Genomic DNA, 12,006 nt, shown 5'->3' on the forward strand with positions numbered 1-12,006 from the left:
TACATGTCTATGGAGTTCATGACAGTAGACATGCAAGATTAAATCACCAGAGCTGTGATTTACACACCTTTCTAGTTAACACCTGTTTCCTCATTTGTATTCATGATCGAGCATTGCATCATCACAACAGCACGTCAACACAAGCTTGTCTGACGCCCCCGAGCAACAACATACATCAATCTGACGTAGTGACTGAGCTGATGTCTTAATGACTGTCAGATTGACAGACTTTGAGTAAGACTTGCTGTTTCAACTGACAGACAAGTTGCTGCTGAATTAGTTATGGTCCGATTGATATGAAGAAACGGCTTTTGTGTCATTTCTGATTGGAAATGTGTCACATTGGGAATTACGAAACATTTACTGAGAAGAATGAGACATTTGGTTCATCACAATTGAACCATATCGAGGATCAACACGAAATCATCAAGATTGTACATGTAGGAGTTCAAATGTAAAATCTTCATGCACTCTGTGTCTCTATTTGTTTCTCCTCCTTTCTCATACGCATCACTCTCCCTCCTCCTCTACTCTTACAAGAGAAAGCAGACTTGTGAAGAAGCCGCTCTAAGTTTCCAAGAACATTTCTCTATAATCTCACAAGCTGTCTGACCCCCCAAAACTAGGCTACTGCTGCTGCAAACACATGATATTCAATATGTCACACATACGAAAAAGTGTTTAATTCTCCTTCTGCAGCTTCCATTCATTCACTTCTTCGCCCGTCAGCTGACATGCTCTCTCTCTCTCAGTCTTTGTTCTCCTGCTGTCCTTAACTTATTTTCAACCCCTCTCCTCTCCGCGTACCCCAGCCCCCCTTTTCCCCACCGCTCCTCCTCATTCTCTTTGGCTCTAATTGCACACACACCACATAAAACAGAACCAGACTGTTTTCCTTTCCCCCCGCCTTTCTCTTTAAAACGTAGCACAGAGCGTTTTTCTTATTCCAGCCACGCCAACAGCTCACGGCTGCTCCGTTCACCCACTTTCTCCCTCCCTGCCCTACTTTCTTTCTTTTCTTCTTCTATTATTTCCCCCCTTTGCTCTCTATCCGGGCTCGCATTTCATATCCAAGTGTAGGTGAAGAGGGCTCTCTTCAATCAGCGAGGCCTCCTTCTCTCTATCCATCCATCCCTCCCTCTTCTCCCCACTCCTCCGCCTTTCTGCTCTCTCTGTCCAAGTGAGACGAAGAGTGTTTTTTTTTTTTCTTTCTCTATAGCAAGAATGCTGAAGACATTCTTCCCTGGATTGGAAAGACATTGCCATCAAATGGGATTAGCAGCAGGAGCGGAGGGAGAGGAGGAGGAGGAGGAAGGAAGAGAGTGAAGAGTTGGCTCATAAGGAATCAACCAGTGAGAGAGTTCGAGTCGAGTGAGACACAAGCTTTCTAACCTAACAGACTCTATTGTGTTAACTAATCCATCTGACTCCACCGAGGAGCTCTGCAAACAAACGAACCTTGCCACATAAACAGCAGATGCAAAACTAGAAAGAAAACTGCAGACTTGAGTCACTCGCTGTGACTGATGCCGCTCCTCTTCTCTTTCTCTCCACAGCCTGACCTCACTACCTTTCCTGAGCCTCCAGCAAATGAATGGGTATCACAGTCAGCCTCACTGTGCTCCCAGAAAACCACACACACCCATTCTGAAAGCATATGATTTAAACATTAACATGCTGAGACCAGGAACACATGAAGAAAAATAGTCCTTAATCTACCACAGTCATCTTTCTTCTTCTACTATATTCAAATTAAGTGACAAAGCTTGGCTCCAGTGCATTTTTAATAAAATAAAATAAAATAAATAAATAAATAAATAAACAAACCAAAGTACCCTAAAGTTTCAAAAAGTTTCCTCTCTGAGAGTTAAAAGTTTAAAAGTTATAGAGAAACATTACGTTTATTGTTTATCCATCGTTCCATCTTTCCCGCTGAAGTTCGCTTACTTTGAAAGAGTTATCAGTTTACACAAAAAAGAATAAACTAAAGTTTTACCGTCAGTGTTGTTGTCTTGCTGTGAAGCAGCTGATATTTCCCTGCAGGAGAGTTAACTTTGTTGCAGTGCTGTCCTGCCAGGTGTGAGGAGCATATATAGAGCACCGAGCAACCAGACAGTGACAGACCCAGTCGCTCTCTCTCTCTCTCTCTCTCTCTGCATGAGTCAGTCTGTCTGTTAACTCCTCCCCTTCACAATAAAAGCCCCCAGCCTGCATCAGAACAACTCCTTTCAGAATAAAAGCTCAGCCATATACTGTACTGTGGTCCTGCTGACTGAGGAACCTTTTGGAGTCAGGGAACAAAAATAAATGCGGCTTTTGGAGTCGACGTAAAGAAAGTGACCATATAGAAAAGCAGAATGAGAATCTATCTTACTGTTTTTAGTCGTCCTATTGTGTCCAGACTTATCTTGTTTCCTGAAGGACTAAAGACTACATAGACAGGATGATTGAGGAGAGAGAATGGAAGATAGGTGTAAGAAATTAATCATCTGAACAAGTGTTTCAGTTTCAGGTGACACAGATGAAATGTGTCCATTGTAAGGTAACTTTTGAAACAACGCCCTCTCTGAAAATAAACTCCGCATTCTGTTTTCTCTTCATTGCCACACAGAAACATTATCTACGCAGAGCACAGCGACTATTATCTAAATGCCGAACATATGGAACATAATAGTTTTATGTAACACACGGACTTTATTGGCCCTCTGGAACAATTTGTGTGCCACTGTGGGTGCAAACACTGCCGTCACAACCTTACAGATCTGGTTTCATTCACTGAGAATGTCCACAAATATTCAGTTTCTCAATAAAAGAATTTCTCCTTCATTTTTGTGCGATGAAGCTAAACCTTTATGGGAATTCATCATTTCTATTTTTGTATGTAATGCCTCTATTTTTAGAGCCGTTGTGCGTTTTCCAGGCTGCTCATGAGTCACAGCGTGTTGATGGAAGGGGAGGCCAGGGATCCGGTCCAGTGTGGTCCTGTGTGTAAGTGTGTATGTACAGCAATTGTCTGTTTTTTTGAGGAATGGTCCAAGAGCCATTAGTTGAGGGTCTTGCTCTGTCTAGAGGTGCGAGTCATTCCCCTGTGTGCTGACTCATTGACACTTGGAGGCGAGTCAGAGTGAATCTTCTCATGGTGACAGCAGTGTCATGAGATTAGAGAGTGTATACGTTGTTACACCCTCTAATTAACATCCACAAGTGGAAGTGGTGTGTTGGTCTGAATGTGTGAAGGGAGATAAAGTCTATACCACACGAGCCACCACACACACACACAGCCGGGGTCAGGATCTAATCAGAGGATGATTGACTTCATCCGGAAACAATCTGATTCTCCGAGTGCGTGTGTGTATGTGCGGCAATGTGTATTTATCCGTGTCTTTCTCTGTGTTTAGCATACCAGGGTGTTCTTTCCTGGGAAACACAGTCTGCTCTCTATGAGGGGATCACTGAGGCCTGTTAGTTTCCATGCTGTCAACTCTCAAGCATACACCCTGGTCTCTCACTCCCCACGTCTTTTAATCGCTTCTCCCCTTCTCCCTCCGCTCACCCCTCGTTCTCCCAGCCCCCGGTCTGTGTTGTGAAGGTCAGCTTCGACAACTCTCTTCCTTATTTGGAAAGTTTCTCCATTCCATGCAGGTCATTCTAGCCCGACCGACCAATCCAGTGGTTAGTTGGTGTGATGTCTCAGCCAATCCTGGGTCTCCCATGTCCTTTTAAGGACTGCCCATCTCTGACTCTGGAGGTTCATGTGAAATTATCTGCTTTTCCTACTCACTACATTTTGCTGTTTTTGTTCTCTCCCTGACGACAACTTACTTTCTGTTTCAGCCTTTTTTATCCTTTTGCTGGTTAATCAAAAACCTCTCTGGCCTGTGTTCACTGAAGTGAAGGTATCCACTGACTGATCCGCAGTCAGTGTTTTCCCTCCATTTTTAATTAGATGTTTGATGATGATGAACCACAAGCATAGTTCTCAGTGTGCAGCAAGCCATATGTGGTGGTTCTTTAACATGCATGTTTCCCGCTTTCCATAAAACCACAAGCAACACCTCGACAAGAAAGTGATTGTTAATACTTCATTAGAGAGTTCATGACTTGCACCTCGTAAACACAAACACACTGCTGAGAGGAAGCTCTGAGTCACAGCCCAGATATGCGACAAATCCTGGCAGCCGGAGCTCCTTGCTCAGCAATGCAGCACAGGAAGAATATAGATTCTGCTTTAAATGTAATACAACAAGCTTGATATAAATACAAGTCTGTTATAATAAACAAGTACTGACGGGGACAGACAAAAAGAGCCAATCAGCTGCTGCATCCTCACACTGTAAACACAAGCTGCGTGTGTGTGTGACAGTGGGAGACGGATGAGGACTGTTGGCAAAGAGCAGTTTGTTTCGTTCAGTTTGGACGCTGTCCCCCTGACAACAGCTTCACTGGGGTTAAAGTGGTTTGGAGCTACTGCAGAAATCATTTAATCTCAGTGGTATGGCAATTATGTCAGCGGACAGGGATTGAAAGGTATAAGGTCAAGCTTCATGCAATACGGGCCACATTAAAGTGGATTAGGCCATTCCTCATCTTTATCACTGCATTGTGTAAGTACGCAGAGCCGGGAAACATTAGAGTTAGTGAGTAATACACATGGTGTCACTTACATACTGTTGTTCTAAACTCCTGTGTGTTTGGGACCCTGTGATTGGGTGAGTTAGAGGTGGCAATAATTCAGTATCGCAGCATTTCAAATTTTGGTGGATCTGTATGTTAATATGATCGTATCATGCTAAACTTTTGTAAATTGAGCTTAAAACATGTTTGGGTTAAAACAGACCCTCCAAAAGGATTTTACACAATGGAAAGAATGACTTGGCTTGGTTAGAAGTGATGTGAGAGACAAAGAGCATGACACACTTGGGAAACTTTAATGTTTCATCAGTTTATAATTTAAGTAGCTTTCTGGTGATATGTTGGGAAACTGCAGCTGCTAATGTTTTATGATTTTATATGTACATTTTGGTGTGTATTTTACTTTTTTAATTGTTTATTTTAATGGATAAAAATGTTATTATAATGGAATATATGTTTGTTTAACTTGGCCCAATAAACAAGAAAAATAAAAAATCACATGATTTTCATCAGATATAAAACATAACAGTGGACAAAGTTAATTTCATGTAGGAACGGGACCTCAATTAGATTATACTTTATACACTGACATATATCATTATCAGAAAAATAGTCATATTAATATGATAATAATGATGCAGCAATAACTCCCAGGCATTGTCTGTGTTTATGTATTGTTCCTCAGATCATCCTAAGAAGATCGGACAACATTTTTTGCACATGACAGTAGCCTCTGATCTTTTGGGAAGCACATTGTTACACACTTTTTGCTGCGTAATTCCCTGAGTCTGAAACTTTCCACTTCCTCCTTTAACACAAACAGAACAGTTCTGACCTCCACTTTCCGTCCCAAAACTACTTTTGCTTTGGCTGCACTTGAAATATCAAGTCAAAAATCTCCAGTGGATCCTAAGCTTGTTTAAATTCACATACACAACCTATGTCTGGCTTTATTCTACCAACCAGATTACCTTGTCAATCAGTAATTATGATCTCTTTAACAATTAAATAGCAAAAGAACTTGAAACTGAATCACTGTAGACGCTTTGCAAAAACATGAAATATTTCCAGAGGGAAAATACTAAATTGAGGTCCTGTTGAGTGCCGATGTGCGTCTGTTTTTCATCATCTCTAATCTTAGCATACTGAGTGAAAATGAACATATGTAGAGTTGCATAAAAAAGAAATCCACAGACATGTTACGAGTGAGAGGTCACACATAAAACGCACTCTGTGGAACGAAATCCGTGCAAGAGAACAATTTGGACTGTCAAAGTTGATTCCTGGTCGTATGAAAGAGAGATTAAGCTGTGGAATGGGTTGAAGATAATTGTTGCCTCTGCTACTTGTGCTTCAATGTGACGCTCACCCAGACATTATCCAAACCTATAATATGATGCTTTGCCCCTATTATCACGGTCAATATCACGGTGGTCACACCTTTGTCGTGTTGCACTGGCTTGACACTTTTGTCTCCTCCTCTGTCTCACAGTCTTGAAAAAGCTGCTCACTAACTTGCCTTAATGTTTCACTGCATCATAAGTACACTTTCCTACAAACTTCAGCTGTATAGGTGATTTAGCAACGTAATGAAAACATTACTTCAACAGCAAGGTTACTATACAAAAATTTGGATATCCAAAATGTGAAAACACAACACCACATGCACGTGTTCTCCTCTTGTACTAGCAAGGACGTGTCATTATGAAAAGCAAAACGTTCTTGTGAAATCTCACACCAGGCCAACATGTACCTTTATCAATGTAGGAAAGCTGACACCAGACACACGCAGCACTGACACCTCATCCATCAACACATACTCAAACATGTGCATGAGCACAGATTTACAAGGTTCATGTGTTGTCAGTTTATCATGATGTGGCTTTACAGACGGTCACGTGTAAACAGATGAACCCTAAAGAGCCACGAACACAGGGGAGCTGTGTTGTTGAATCAGGGAAACCGTATCTCTGTCCAACATGCACGATGACCTCATGTTGAGATGCAAAGTCTCATCCAGTTGAATTATGGCTCATCTCATAGTGTGTTTCATGTTCTTAAACCCTGTCAGGACTTTATCTTGACCCCTCTTTACAGCAGCGAGCTCAGTTTATCTTCCAGACCGTCTCACAGAATCAAATAAGCTTCAATTACAAGATAACCTTCAGTTGCCTTACATAACACATATATGCTAAAGGGTATACTATGCAAGATTTGTCTTTCTGCTGGAAAACACATCATTCAAAGTTACAGATCCAGAGAACCGATGAAGAGAGGGAGCGTCGTTAGGGAGAACAAAGCGGTGAATCAGTAATAAAACACTATATTCTGATTATTTCCTAGCAGTTACGTTCTAAAGCACAAATAAACACACTTCTGCACAAGACATAAGCCTTTCTGCTGCTTTCCCCCTCTTCTCTGCCTGTGTGTGTCCAGCTCATCCCTGCCCTCGGTCAAACAGGCAAACAAATCTGCAGCTCTTTACACATCCATAAGAGACAGTCTCGCTTTGCTACCTTACGCTGTTATTGGCTGAAGGCTCCATACCACTGTTTCGAAAAGCCCAGAACACAGCAAAATACTAAGAAAATACAGGCAGAGAGCCGGGTCTCTGTTGGTTAAGACACCACCACACGCTTCTAGTGGGTCACACTAAGGGATGACTGAGAGGTATTTCTTTTATTTCAGTCTATACATTGTTTTTTTGGGAAAATCCTGCACAGTACACCTTCAAAGAAATAGGTAATGTTAGCGAAAGCTTTTGCTTTGTATGCTTACTTGTCTGAGTAGTTTATGACAGGGCACCAACAATACTGGCAAACACATGATGTCACTTTTCTAATTTTATCCTTCTTATAGTAGTCTGAAAATGACACAGCCATCAAATTTACCAACTAAATCAAGTAACCAAATATTATTTGTTTTTATGTGCAGAATTACCCCAGAGGAGCATTCAATGAGACAGTGCTGTCAATTTTCAGTCCATCTGTTCTCGCCACTCTGGTAAATATCTGCTTTTTTTTTCCAAACCTTGGGGCCAATCTGAACCTCTCCCTTGAGAATTTCCTTGGATTCTTATCCTGACGTCTGACATCAACACTGGGCATCAAATCCAAATACCTACTGACCCCGCTCTCTCTTCCTCCAGCACAGAAAAAACACAGTAGGTCTGTTATTACAGCTCAGGTCTCCTGCAGTCCCTCCTGCCTGCCAAGTCATACAACGACTTCCTCCATCTCGTCAGCACAGTGTTATTGAAGCAAAAATCATCCCTCACGCAGGCTTCCAGCATGTTATTCCTATGATTTAGAACCATTTATTCTAGATTTGTGAACATGGACACATCTCTCCAACCGCTACAAACACGGGCGCTAAGATTGCAATGTTACATAATGTAGCTGTCCTTTATAAATAACAATGGGTGCTGTAAAAACCCAGAATCATTTTTGGGGATATCCACATATGAGAAACATTTTCTTGGGTGTAAAAGCTTAAATTTACAGAAATCCAGACTACAAATAATTCTCATTAAGTATGAGCATCTAATCCATACTGATCCCGCTGCTTTTATATGAAATGCAGTAAAACAATTAGGTTATTTTACAAAATTGCTTTTTTCCAAGAATACACGTCAGAAGGGTCATAGTTTCCACTCTCTCTATTGAATTTACAGCATTTTTAACAAAGTGGTTTGTTAAAAAGTTGTGATGCTTATAAAAATTAACTCCTCTAAATTGAAAATAAAGCAATTAAAGTATCAAAAGAAGAACATTTTCAAAGGCTGTAGGCTTTACCGTACTCTGTAGATGTTTCAGCAGCAAGAGGCTCACAGTGAATTAACAAAACATGAGTGTTAGCGGGACGTGCCACATGACAAACAGGATACGAGGAACTCAGTGATAAGCTCAACGGTTTTAGGTCAAGGGTGCTCATTCTGTTCCTACATGTTACCTGAGAAAACAGAGTGCAGTCTGACATAAATGTGACCTTTGGTTAATGGCAGGGCTGCTGGTTTTACTGTGTAATTACAGAGTTTAAAAACGGGAGAGGGCAGGACGGGGATGGCTGATGCTTTCTAATTGGTTCACTGTCGGGGGCTGATTGTTTCTAGCAGCGTATCCATGTTGTCATTGCGAATAAATGCAGAGTGAAGAAGCTTTATTGCCTCATTCGTCTAACTGATGAAGTCTGACCTAGAGACAAAAGTCAGTTTATCGATCATAAATTGGTAAATTAAACACACATTATGCATTTTCTGCCGCTAGGAGTCTCTTAAATCAGAACAATGAAAACAAAAGACGTACAGATAGTACAGGTGAGTACACAACTCAACTAAATAAAACGGGTCTGGTCATTTAAAGACATTTCAATTCAGAAATGTTACATATTATATCTTTAATCTCTCTTGTAAAATTTGAAATGAACTTTTATTGTAAGATTTGCATCAAAAGTACAATACCAAACTAAAACCTCAAAGGCTAGTTGGCTCTATTTAAAACTGGATGGCAGGGCATTATGTTTTATGTAGGCAGTTTCTCTGGTCAAGCCCAGTAAGCACACCACATCTGTTCATCCAGGGTATGCAAATTCTTCACCAGCAATAATGCATAATCCATTTACAGTAAATTAACAGCTGATTCCACTCAATTCTTGTCTAAACGTTGCTGCTGATTCATCATCATACATAATGTTATAATGTAAAGTAATTTATCAGAATTGGCGTGCTCCTTAATTTCTACCATCTGCCGCTGTCTGTGTTTGCTTCCATGACAGCTTGATTAACGAGGCTACATGTGGCGCCACTCAGATCACATCCAGAGCATCAGCCTCACAACCAAATATTTACCTGTCAGTTTCTGTCTCCTCCTCTCTATTCTCAGCTCTGGAAGCACAGAATTAACAAGTCATAACATTTCCGTTAACAAATGTGCAATACTGTAACATCCATCAGCAGGAATCAAATCCAGTACACACATGCAGTGGAAATGGACTGTGCGACGCAAGAAGCAAGCTTTACTGCACTGTAACCAAACCCTGATCTAAACGCAGCCTGTAATAACCCACAGCAACACTTTTAACTACCTGCATTGGATGGGATATACTGCTCGCTTTGTTCACGAATGTGACAGTCATCATATTGTAATAGTGAGAACATCTACAAAACAACTCCCCATCTGAGGAAGTTTTGTCAAACTATAAGGGAAAATATTGTGAGTGTAAAATAAAGAAGGACTAAGAGTCTACACCCATGCTAGCAGCTCTGTGAGGCTGTACTTAGGCACAGTGGCACTTTGAGCTAAAAGCTAACATCAGCGATGCTAGCATGTTGATGTTTAGCACATACAATGTTTACCATTTTACTTTAGCAGGTTAGCATACTAATATTTGTGAATTAGCACCAAGGCTGATGGAAATGTTTTTAGTTTTGCTGGTTTTTGGTCATTAACAAGTACTGGATCAGCAGAAAATTGACCCGATGGTGGCACGAGATGAAAGGTCAGAGGATCAAAGTCTTTACAATACATCCTCTGGGGACCATGAATATCTGCACCAAAGCAATCCATCCAAAAAATTCAGGGGATTGCTTAAGTCAGTAAGATTCATTTTCTGGGAACAATGAATGTTTGGTGTCAATCCATCTTGCTGAGATATTTCACTGAATAAGCAACTAATAATTGACTACTCGCACTACGGTAAAAGTCAGGAAGTCATCCTGAGGGGAATATGATATATGTAGCAACTTGGCATTGCAATCCATTCAATAATTTTTGACATGTTGTAATCTGGCACCATCAACTTCATGGTGCCGCCAGAAGAAAAATCAGGGGATCATCAAAGTCAATAGGAGTCATCCTCTGTGATTCATGAATGTCTGTACAAAATAAAATTTAAAAACCTTCCATCTAATAGTTGTCAATCTACGCTCTACACTGAATAATTTCTAATAAGTTAAAAAAGTACTTTAAATAAAAAGAAATGCATCAGCAGACGACATTAAATCCATGCAGAAAAGGCTTGTCCACGGCAGACATCTCAACACACAGGACCATTGAAGATAAAATCATTCAATGCCCAACTCTCCTCTAATAACAGTGACATCCTACCTGGTCCCTATAGAGCTCACAGAAAAGGTGCTCAGGAAAAAAACACAATGGCTCTGTCCTGAGCTGGGCATGCAGTCCGAGGTCAGACAGAAACAATAGGAGCCATCCAGCAAAAGCCACATAGATCTGTTTACAGCCACAGACAGGCAGCAGCTGGCAGACTCGGCCTGGCAAACACGATGCCACATTGACACCAACATAAAGGCGAGGGAATGTTTTTGTTCTAAAAAGGCCTGGGATTCCCCCGTTAACCCTTTCACAAAGCGGAGACACTATCATTTCCACTAGCCCTCAGACAGGCTCCCAGTCTGTCTCCCTCCCAGTGGCCCTCCCTGGTGACTAGCCGGCCCCCGGGGCACAGACACATGTGGACACGACAGGTACTCACAGCTTCGGTTTGGGCTTGGTTGGCAGCGGAGGACCGTCCTTCCCAGGGGATGGAGACAGCTTGCCTGGGGATGGAGGTGAGTCTGGTGCCGCCTGGGCTGGACTCCAGGCTGTGATGTCTGCCAAAAGGTCGGACGGTAGCAGAGGTGGAGGTGGGGGTGGAGGTGGAGGTGGTGGCGTGGTTGCTTTAGGCGGGCTTGGTGGTGGTGGTGGATTTTGGGGCTGGCTATTCTGTATAGACCCTTTTACCTTATCCTCCACCTCTGAGCCCATCTGGACTGGAGGCAGGGATGACACAGTGGGCCAGATCTCTAGCTCCTTGATATGGACAGCCTCATTGCCAGGATGAGGCAGCACCTTGGGTGGCAGCTCTAGGAGGCTGATTTCTGTGGGTGGAGGAGGAGGGGGGAAGGCTGCCGCATCCTCAAACCCTGAGCTATCACCAGACATGCCATTACTGGATGAGTCCTCCGCTGCTGACAGAAACAAACAAGAGAAATGTGGAAAATGTTGGACTTTAATGTTTAGTTTTTCTTCTGCCCCCGCCACGTACCACAGTAGATGCAGATTACACACACACACACACACACACACACACACACACACACACACACACACAAACGATATGTGTGTATTGCTGCTCATCTGATCTAATGTAGCAGCTGGGTCCAGTCAGGCTGATGCAATTCCTGTTTATTCAGCCTTTCCCCTTACTGTGTGATGAGTCCTGTACTGTACACACACATAGTTCTGTCTGTGAGAATACACACACAAAAATATTTGTGTCGTGCTAAGAGTTGCTCATCAGCTCACACCTCTCACTCCTCGCCCATACAGACTACACAATCATAAACACGACAAAAGATGGTCATCTCGCCTTAGA

At 42.1% G+C, this 12,006-nt stretch overlaps 1 protein-coding gene across 3 annotated transcripts in view; it reads right to left on the reverse strand.

Annotated features, from left to right (window-relative positions):
* palld (palladin, cytoskeletal associated protein) overlaps positions 1-12,006 on the reverse strand; it is a 56,606-nt gene that overhangs the window by 16,598 nt on the left and 28,002 nt on the right. Inside the window, exons 9-10 of one of the 3 annotated variants that reach the window (XM_073477241.1) lie at positions 11,125-11,596; positions 9,479-9,514 (exon numbers count right to left, since the gene is read on the reverse strand). In XM_073477241.1, the coding sequence (XP_073333342.1) occupies positions 9,479-9,514; positions 11,125-11,596 (508 nt within the window). Of the gene's footprint in view, positions 1-1,996; positions 2,082-9,478; positions 9,515-11,124; positions 11,600-12,006 lie in introns of those variants that run through there. The other 2 variants (XM_073477242.1, XM_073477243.1) reach the window with 2 other exon arrangements.

This window comes from Pagrus major, chromosome 11 (genome assembly GCF_040436345.1).
Source record: "Pagrus major chromosome 11, Pma_NU_1.0".
Classification (NCBI taxonomy): domain Eukaryota; kingdom Metazoa; phylum Chordata; class Actinopteri; order Spariformes; family Sparidae; genus Pagrus; species Pagrus major.